The sequence below is a fragment of the Micromesistius poutassou genome (genome assembly GCF_964030765.1).
Source record: "Micromesistius poutassou genome assembly, chromosome: 8".
Classification (NCBI taxonomy): domain Eukaryota; kingdom Metazoa; phylum Chordata; class Actinopteri; order Gadiformes; family Gadidae; genus Micromesistius; species Micromesistius poutassou.
Window position 1 is genome coordinate 4,395,240 of NC_140278.1, and position 10,000 is coordinate 4,405,239.

Below are 10,000 nucleotides of genomic sequence, written 5' to 3' on the forward strand. Positions count from 1 at the left end.
CTGAAACATCCTGCACAGTTAAAGTTCTTCTTGTTTGTGTCTTTGCCGTACGGCCAGTCATGGAAGGAGCTGGACACGAGGATAACGGACTCTGCTAACGAGGCCAAAGACAACGTCAAGTACCTGTACACGCTGGAGAAGTTCTGTGACCCGCTCTACAACAGCGACCCTGTGAGAGAAGCATCTTAACAACAACACATTTGATTAACGATTTCTTATTCCCTAGACCACCCCCCTATAGTCATATTGATATTATAAAAAATTGTACTTAGCATTGCGTAGCATCTTATCCTAGCTATCTTGTTGTATACGGGGAATGGGTTAACCTATCAATTGTAAATGCTTAGCACTTTTCTTGATAAATGTACTTATTGTAAGTCGCTCTGGATGAAAGCGTCTTCTAAATGCCCTAAATGTAAATGTAAATATTAAAGGTTGTTGGCATGTAATGTCCATCCACTCTTTCCATCCATGTCAGACCAGGCCACACTGGAATTAAAAAAAAATTGTAATGTAAATCAGTAAGAGAATAACGTTGATGTTGACCTTTTGAACGTCAGGTGTCGATGGTGGACGCCATTCCTGGTCTGGTCAACGCCATCAGGATGATCCACAGCATCTCCCGCTACTACAACACGTCTGAGAAGATCACCTCGCTGTTTGTCAAGGTGAGGCCGTCTCTCACGATACTGCACACCATGCTGACAAAGATACCCCACACCACGCTGACAAAGATACCCCACACCACGCTGACAAAGATACCCCACACCACGCTAACAAAGATACCCCACACCACGCTAACAAAGATACCCCACGCCACGCTAACAAAGATACCCCACACCACGCTAACAAAGATACCCCACGCCACGCTAACAAAGATACCCCACGCCACGCTAACAAAGATACCCCACGCCACGCTAACAAAGATACCCCACACCACGCTAACAAAGATACCCCACACCACGCTAACAAAGATACCCCACGCCACGCTAACAAAGATACCCCACACCACGCTAACAAAGATACCCCACACCACGCTAACAAAGATACCCCACGCCACGCTAACAAAGATACCCCACACCACGCTAACAATTACCTAGTTTTAAAGTTTTATTTATTTATTTATTTCATTCCTTATCGGCGTCCAACAGCTGCATACTGCCCTAGTCTAAGCATGTACTTCGTTCAGTTTGCATGCTGATTAGTGGGGGAAAGTAGAAAAGCTGTCACTAATCACAACTTTTACCTGGGTCATTAAAGGTGACATTGATTTGACCCGGTGATATTATACCACCGGGTGTGAGTGTGATTAGCCTCTACAAGCCGTTTTGAAAATCTTCCTCTTCCTCGTGGTATAATATGTCACCATTTAATGACAAGGTCACCCAGATACAATCAGTGCGTCAGGATTGAACTCGGGGTTAATCAACCTCACGTTGCCTCGTCTTCTGCCCCAGGTGACCAACCAGATGATCACAGCCTGCAAGGCGTACATCACCACCAGCGGCTCCGTCACCATCTGGGACCAGCCTCCGCAGCAGGTGATAGAGAGGATCACGGCGGCTATCCACCTCAACCAGGTACCCTTTGCCGACAGTGACCTCCGCACTGCTCACCTTCAGGTCTATGCTGTTGCTGCTGCATTTGAATGCATTTATTCACTAGGGTTTGTTTACTGAGGATACGAAAGGAAACACACACGCACGCACCCACGTGCACTCACGCACACACACACACACACACACACACACACACACACACACAAACAATCTACAATAGACTAGTCTAGTGCATTGAAAGAAATCCCACTTTTGAGGGAGGGAGGGAGAGGGAGAGAGAGAGAGAGAGAGAGAGAGAGAGAGAGAGAGAGAGAGAGGGAGGGGGAGGGGGAGGGAGAGAGAGAGAGAGAGAGAGTCTTTCTGACTTTTCAATCTCAACAACTAGTGCAGTGCCCTTCCAAACATTCCTCTTTAAAACGGGCTGATTGCATGGCCCCCTGTATTGCTTTTTGAAAAGACACTCAAACAACTGCCCACTTGACTCTGCACTTCCTTGGGTACCGGCAGTGCACCCACCGAGTGGAGTCGAATTGAACAGTATGTCGGGAACATACAGGGACTCCTGTTATTATAGTTAGAGTAATATAACGTATAGTATATCCACCATCCAAGTACAGTGACCAAATTATTTGTTGAACTGTACAGTCCTGAAGCCCCACCCCCTGAAGCCCCCCCCCCCCCCAAAGCCCCATCCCGAAACTTTGCCCCCTGCAGCCCCGCCCTCTTTGCTGCACACACACACACACACACACACACACACACACACAAACATACATACAGAGATTCCTCACTAAATAGAAAGATGACAATTTCACCAAAACACGATCACAAAGTGAGAACGTACAGCCCTTCCTTTGTTTACAGGAGTACCAGCGGTACTTCCACAAGACCAAGGAGAAGCTAGAGCAGACGCCGTCGGAGCGGCAGTTCGACTTCAGCGAGATGTACATCTTCGGGAAGTTCGACACCTTCCAGCGACGGCTCACCAAGATCCTGGAGCTGTTTGCCACCATCGCCACCTACTCTGCCCTTCAGGACTCTAAGATAGAGGGCCTGGAGACCATGGCCACCAGGCTCCAGGTGAGTGGTCTGGTCTTTCATGAAGCCTTTCATGTGGGCCACGTTGTTTCGGGGTGGAATTCAGCAGCGGTTTCTAGCGCGCGTCAGTGTGACACGCTGTGTGTTCGCTCGGCTCCCCCGTAGGGAAGCAGAGAAACTTAAAAGGAACCGAGCATGAATAAGTAATAGGACGTTTAGATCAAAGCACTCGTTGTTCCACCCCTCCGATGATCTGTTCTGCGTGTTTGTGACTGCCAGTGGCTCAGCATGAGTGACCGCAATGTCTACTACTAAACGACCGCCCATATGGTATACAGTTCAAATGTGTTTTTTTGTCAAATGGCTGTATAGATATTCTTCATGTCTATCTAACAAATGACTCATATATTCAGCCTAGTGGCTTCAGACACACTAGCCTGGGGCAACAGAGACTTTATTTTGCATATTTTAGGCCCAGTTTAGATTTTTCTTTTTTTCTTACAGAATTAAATGTCCCATGGCATGAAAATTTCACTTTATGAGGTTTTCTAACATTAAGTTGAGTTCCCCTAGCCTCCCTATGGTCCCCCAGTAGCTAAAAATTACATTAGGTGTAAACCGAGAAGTAGCTATCTTACTCCGTCTTTGAAAAAAGGATCGCTGAAACTCTTGGATTTGGCTTCCGGTCAAGTATGACATCATACGGGACCAGGTTACCTCCCCTTTCTCTGCTTGGCCCGCCCAGAGAATTTGGCCCGCCAATGAGACAATGAGCTAGGACCGTGCGAGCGCCACATGTGTGTGTGTGAATACACACACTGTAACACAAGTGTTCTTTGTTATTTGGATAACCGTTCTGCTGTTGGTGTTATGGCGCATAACACGCAACACAATAACACAAGCTTGCATAAAGCTTCCATTTGGTGAAAAGACTAGACTGCGTCGGGTTGGTTGAGAAGGAATTGGGAACCGCGAAATGGAGAAGAAGGGGATTGTTGCCCGTGATTGTTGCCCGGGGTTGTCTGCGTCGGGTTGGTTGAGAAGGAATTGGGAACCGCGACAATTCCTTCTCAACCAACCCGACGCAGACAACCCCGGGAAACAATCGTGGGCAACAATCCCCTTCTCCTCCATTTCGCGGTTCAGTCTGTACTTAATATTGACGTGGAAGTGGAAGAAACAGAGGCATATGAGAACCCGACGCAGTCGTTTGAGATTCATAATATCATCCGGAGGGTTCAGTGTTCCACTGTAAACACTAGCGCATGGTACCGTGGCCGCAAGCTGCTCAGGGCCACACCCCCAACCTCCACCTTGACCCGCCTCTAAAAACAACGCATTTGTGGAGTGCTCATTGTGGGACTGGCTCGTAGTGGCTGTAACTCTGCACCAAGGCTGAATTTCTTGAATGTCTTCAAGTACTGTATTAGGGGCCCACTAGGGGCCCACTAGGGGCCTACTAGCTATATTAAAGCATCCATAAAATAGCATGCCATGGGACCTTTAAAACAAAGCACTGTTAAACCTGCCTCCTTGTGTGTGGTTAATATTGAACTGGAAACATGAGCATGGTGATATCCTAATTACATAGAATGGGACACTGGAACCTGCACCTACCATTATACTCCTTGTGGGTCCTGGCCATGATCCATCCTGCTTCTTATCACCACTGTTATTAACAGCCTCAGCCTCCCCTCCCCTCCACCGCCAGAGACACTGACCTTGGAACGTTCACAATATAGCGCCCCATGCAAATGTTTGCAGTGTATATCATAATGAATCACTGCACTGGGCTGATGAATCATTGCGATGGGCTTATGAATCAGTGAATGGGCTTATGAATCAGTGCAATGGGTTTCATAGGTTTTGGCTGTTTGGCCTAGGGGCCAATACTGAAGAAATCAGACACACCTAACCCACCATTAGCGCTTTCTGTTAGCATCTAGCTTTGTGCGCCAGATACACGGAATATATATATATGATATATGAATGTTCTAAAATGAAATAAAATGTTGACAAAAGGGCCGATTTCAACGAAACAAAGGGCCGATTTCAACCGTTTAACAAAGTGTTTGATTTGTTTAGTAAACCATTCTGCCTTGCAGTTCCAGCCCCCAGACCAATCAGCATACACGTGTGGACCTACTTAAAATTCAGACTTCAGAATACTTTGATTTGAAATCCCTAACTGATGGGTGTAATTCTATTCATATTTATCACCCCAGATCAGTCTAGCAGCCTCTTCGGAGAATGAGAGACGTCCAGAATCTAATTCATGCCGGCATTACACTGCCAGGGTTAGCGAGGGCGGGACCACGACGCAGTATTCACAGATCATGTTTTATGAAAATGAATCAAAATCACTCTGCCCCTTCAGACTGAAACGTACAAGCCCATCTGGTATTTTCCCAAACAAAACGATGGAGAGTCTGCCTGTGTTTATCACTCAGCCAAAGAGATTTCATGACATGACTGCAAGGGCCCACATTCTGCCACACATGTGAGGGATTGTTCTGGCATAATGTCGGATATGTGTTTAATTCTGATATGAGCAAGCAATAATAAAGTACAATATTGGTTTGCATGAGGTATGTGACTAGATTAGTAAATTGGCTTAACAGCCCATTTCACTGTTCCAACATGCTGATTGTTGAAGTCTCTCGATAAGGCTCATGTTTTGCCTTAGTAGTCTGATTTTTGCTAATTGCCATTTTTCTGTGTTCTGCCGCGTTGGATTGACAGACTGCAGAAATGCAGGGGAAATGGGAGGTAAAGTCGCGCCATCGTCTTCATTATTAATTAATTTAACATAATAACACAATGCTCACCTAAGCTACACGCACGCATGTAAAATGTATGAGCCTCAAAATGAAATTACAACATAACACTCTCTGCAAGTGCATGTAAACAGTGCAATCATGTGGGATTTTACACCACTCCCTTCCATTTTCGCATGTTCACTAGCATTAGCATAATTACTCACCAGCGCATTTGTGTGCCTAAAGTACATGGCAGTGAATTGAAGTGGACTGAAATCCTTGACCTTTTGTGGAGGTTGGCAGTTTGCTAAACAGAGCATCCATATTTAATGGAAACGGTGTAAATGTACTGCTGTTGCACTGTGTTCCCTCGCTGCCTCGGTAGGGGCTCTGAGTTAGCCACGGGCTAAGGATGATGTCTTGTCACAATCAATACTAACACATTTTTTTTTAGACTCAGCCATTTAACTTTAAATGCAGCCTTTGAAAAGTTGTTGTTTCATATGAACTTGTACAACTGCTGAGAAAGAGTGTGTGTGTGTGTGTGTGTGTGTGTGTGTGTGTGTGTGTGTGTGTGTGTGTGTTTTGATCATGTGTGTTTGTGCCAGGCTATTGTACAAAGCATGAAGAAAAAACATTACAGTTTCCTGGACCAGAGAAGAACCGACTTTGACGTTGACTATGAAGAATTCTGTCAAAGCACCACTGAACTACATGTAAGCTACTGGGAAGAAACATCTCTAACGTTTTGTACACACTTCAACACAATTGCAACCGAAAGACACCCTTGGGTTACACTGTGTTTTTGCCCTCCAGAATCAGCTGAAGAATTTCATGGACAGCACGTTTGAAAAGATTCACAACACAGAGAGGGCTCTGAATGTGCTGAAGAAGTTTGAAAGGTAATCTTATGAAATATACATTCTACATGGGCTGCCTCTGTTAATGTGTTTTTATCTATACAAACACTGTATTTAAATTGACATCTCAAATAAACATGCGAAATTCTCATGCTTGCATATGTCCTTGCACATACTATTTTTAATTAAAAAAACATCTTTCTTTTATCGTCTTTAAAGGATCGTCCCTTCAATCGTTTACCATGTGTTTTATGAAGCACTATAAACGGCCTTGTGTTGGTGCCGTGCTCTACAATAAACTCCACTTGCCACGTCCTTGAGCTCCAACAGCAGTGTGTGAAAGGGGATTCATACTACATTTACATTTAGATTTTGCAGGCGCTTTTATCCAAAGCGACTTACTCCACTTACTTCATTCACTCATTCACACACCAATGGCGGTGTCAACCACGCAGAGCGATTTACAGCTCATCAGGAGCAGTCAGGGTGAGGTGTCTTGCTCAGGGACACCTCGACACTCAGCTAGGAGGAGCTGGGGATCTAACCAACAACCTTCCGGTTACCAGTCAACCCGCTCTACCTCCTTTAGCTTCTGCCGCCCCATATACTTATACATACTCTCCTCCAAACCTTGCAGGCTGGGCATCCCAGACCTGGGCATCCAGGACAAGTACCAGCACATCCTGCAGAACTACAGCCGGGACATTGAGATGGTGTCCCGCACCTACACCCGGCAGAAGCTGGACCCCCCCATCGGCCGGGACCTGCCCCCCGTGGCGGGCCGGATCATGTGGGCGAGGCAGCTGTACCGGAGGATCCAGGAGCCCATGGACCTCTTCCAAAAGGTCGGGGTTTGATACCGTACATTCCGACGTGGCTGATGTATGCACTTTGTTTTCCCATTGTGCAGCCTCTGCTGGTTTCAGTTCTAGCTGTTTAAAGGTGACATATTATACCACCAGGTGTGAGTGTGAATCTGACTCTCCTGACACACATCACAAGTGGGCGTGTCCACCTAGATGTATGACGGATAGATGAGCAATGGCTAATCACACTCACACCTTGTGGTATAATATGTCACCTTTAACTCCCCCATGATGGGGAAGAAAGCAGACCAGAATAAAACTATTTATAGAGAAGAGTTCCAAGGATAGGTTGCCTCATGGATGGCCGGGTAGTAGTCTTGAGAAATGTTTGAGTTCAGGTTATAACGGAATAATTAGCTGCAGTAGGAGTGATACATTGTGCAGGTTTAAATTGTATTTGTCCACTATTCCTACGTTTTCGCTCCTCCATGTCGGCTACATAATGTAAGGCACACTGATGGCTGTCCCTACATTACAGAGGGCATCAGACAGTTTGAAGTGGAGATTGAAGCGCTTGGGTCTACACAGTAAGCTAGCAGGCTATGCTTAGAAAGCAAATGCTGCACCTGGATGCATGAGTATTGTATTGGCCTAGCTGTCATTAATTAAATTGCTATAGGATGCTAAATGCTAATGATTATCGTGAATACAGCAAGCCGACGTTCTGTCCACGGTGGAGGCCAAGAGGATCATCAGGAACTACAACCGCGTGGCCCGCGTTCTGCTGGAGTACGAGATGCTCTACCACCGCGGCTGGATGCAACAGGTCCGAGGCCAGCTGGCTAGCCCTTAGCTTGACGATGAGCAAAATATATTGACAATATATCTGGCCATAAGATAGAACATAAGATGTACTTCATTCATCCCAGGAGGAACTCTTGGGAATTATCATAATTATCATATCACTCTATCAACTTTTTTTATTTTCTGTAGTCTCTGGATGTGTTATTCTAAAACAGATTTTAGTGTGTTTTATATGTCAATGAGACAAAGCCATAGATTGCCGATGGCATTTAACTCTCAGCTCTGTAACAACTATGTCCCAGAAGTAGCATTGAGTCGTATTGAACGGTTCGGTTCTGCCCTCTCCTCCGTACCACCCCATCCACGTGTGTGGTGTCCCCTCCCCCGTTGCTCCAGATGGACGGCGCCAGGCTGGGTCTGCAGGCCTCCCTGCTGGTCCGCTCCGCCGAGACAGGGGAGCTGTTTGTCAACTTCGACCCTGAGATCCTGACGCAGATCCGAGAGGCGGACTGCATGAGCAGGATGAAGCTGGAGGTCCCCCCCTTTGCCGCCCTGCTGCAGCAGCGACAGGCCAACCTCAAGGGCAACTTCAACAAGCTACAGGTGCGGATCTGGATTCTAACTTTTCATTTTTGACAAACGTTCACAACAATGGTCTTGCTTTGAAAGTGCCACAACAGTGAACGTTTGATCATATTTGAACTGTTTCATATATTAAACATCTTCCGGAATCCATAGCAACATGTAAATCATTATATACATTGTATAATGCAGTCTATGGACTGCATTTCTATAGGGTAATAAAAGTCTAATGCCGCTCTGCTACTGTTGCCAGCTGATGCTGAGGGAGAGCTGCCGGGTGCGCAGTAAGATCCAGAGTGCCTTTGAGCAGCTGGTCATGCCCCATGTGGCAAAGGTAAGACCGGAATTGGACTCGCGCACGTATGTATGCATATGTATTGTGTGTGTGTGCGTGCGTGCGTGCGTGCGTGCGTGCGTGCGTGTGTGTGTGTTGGGGCAGCAGCATCAGAGCCAGCGACACCAACAGACTTGATGAAATGATCAAGAAGGCTGGCTCTGCACTTGGTCTCAGGCTGGAGTCTTTTGAGTCCGTGGTGGAGAGGAGAACGCTGAATAAACTGTCATCCATCATAGACAATTATCAGCACCCTCTCCATCACACAGTGGTCAGACAGTGGAGTACCTTCTCTCACTCCAGCTCCGCTGTCGAAGGGACAGATACAGGAAATCTTTCCTGCCACATTCCATCACACTGTACAATAACAGCTAAAACTCTGGTCATAATAATAATAATACAGTCTCAAAGCACCTTATATGTTTTATCTGTTCACTTGCACCTTATATATTTATATTTCTACTGTCTACTTTCTACTTTGCACTACAATTATATTATACTGCTTATTTATACATTTTTTTATATTACATTTTAGATTTTATATTGCTTCTTTTTTATATATATGCCAAGGTTGTTTCTGTGTGTAATGCTGCTGCTACACTGCAATTTCCCAGCTTGGGATCAATAAAGTAATAACCCTAAATCTATCTATGTAACAAGATGCGCGAAACTCAAGATACAAAACAGCATCGCTTGTGGTACTGATGTTTGTCGCGATGGTTCACCATAAATCACAGAGGATGTTATCGAGTCCCACTTACAGGCACATTTACACATTTAAATGTATTGTACATTAATTACTGTTTTCATTAATTAATTCATAATGTTAATGTTTAACAATTTTGGAAAAGGGTTTTACAACAATCTCTAGAGGACTAATGGTGTTATAGCTTCTCGCTTATTAAATGTTTTGTACATTTATTACTGTTTTAATTTATTCATTCAAATGTATGAGTTCAATCTAGTTTTAAATGTCTGTGTTAATTCCGTGTTACTTAGGTGGACGAGGCGGTGCTGCCCGGCCTGACGTCCCTCACCTGGACCTCGCTGAACATCGACAAGTACCTGAGCCGCATCACCGCCGCCCTGGGTAACAAGACAGCACCCAGCTTACACCCCCACCACCAGCACCCACCTTACACCCCCACCACCAGCACCCACCTTACACCCACCACCAGCACCACCTTACCCCTCCACCCACCCACCAGCACCACCTTACCCCTCCACCCACCCACCAGCACCACCTTACACACCCACC

General features: G+C 45.8%; 1 protein-coding gene across 1 annotated transcript in view; it reads left to right on the forward strand.

The window, feature by feature from the left end:
• Positions 1-10,000, forward strand: part of dnah5 (dynein, axonemal, heavy chain 5) — a gene marked incomplete at both ends in the record, with an annotated part of 140,136 nt that overhangs the window by 15,881 nt on the left and 114,255 nt on the right. The window contains 12 exons of the mRNA XM_084471872.1: positions 58-171; positions 561-668; positions 1,458-1,580; positions 2,424-2,639; positions 5,340-5,366; positions 5,965-6,072; positions 6,173-6,258; positions 6,854-7,061; positions 7,735-7,848; positions 8,223-8,429; positions 8,662-8,742; positions 9,742-9,832. Coding sequence (XP_084327998.1) covers positions 58-171; positions 561-668; positions 1,458-1,580; positions 2,424-2,639; positions 5,340-5,366; positions 5,965-6,072; positions 6,173-6,258; positions 6,854-7,061; positions 7,735-7,848; positions 8,223-8,429; positions 8,662-8,742; positions 9,742-9,832 — 1,483 coding nt within the window. The remainder of the gene's footprint in view (positions 1-57; positions 172-560; positions 669-1,457; positions 1,581-2,423; positions 2,640-5,339; positions 5,367-5,964; positions 6,073-6,172; positions 6,259-6,853; positions 7,062-7,734; positions 7,849-8,222; positions 8,430-8,661; positions 8,743-9,741; positions 9,833-10,000) is intronic.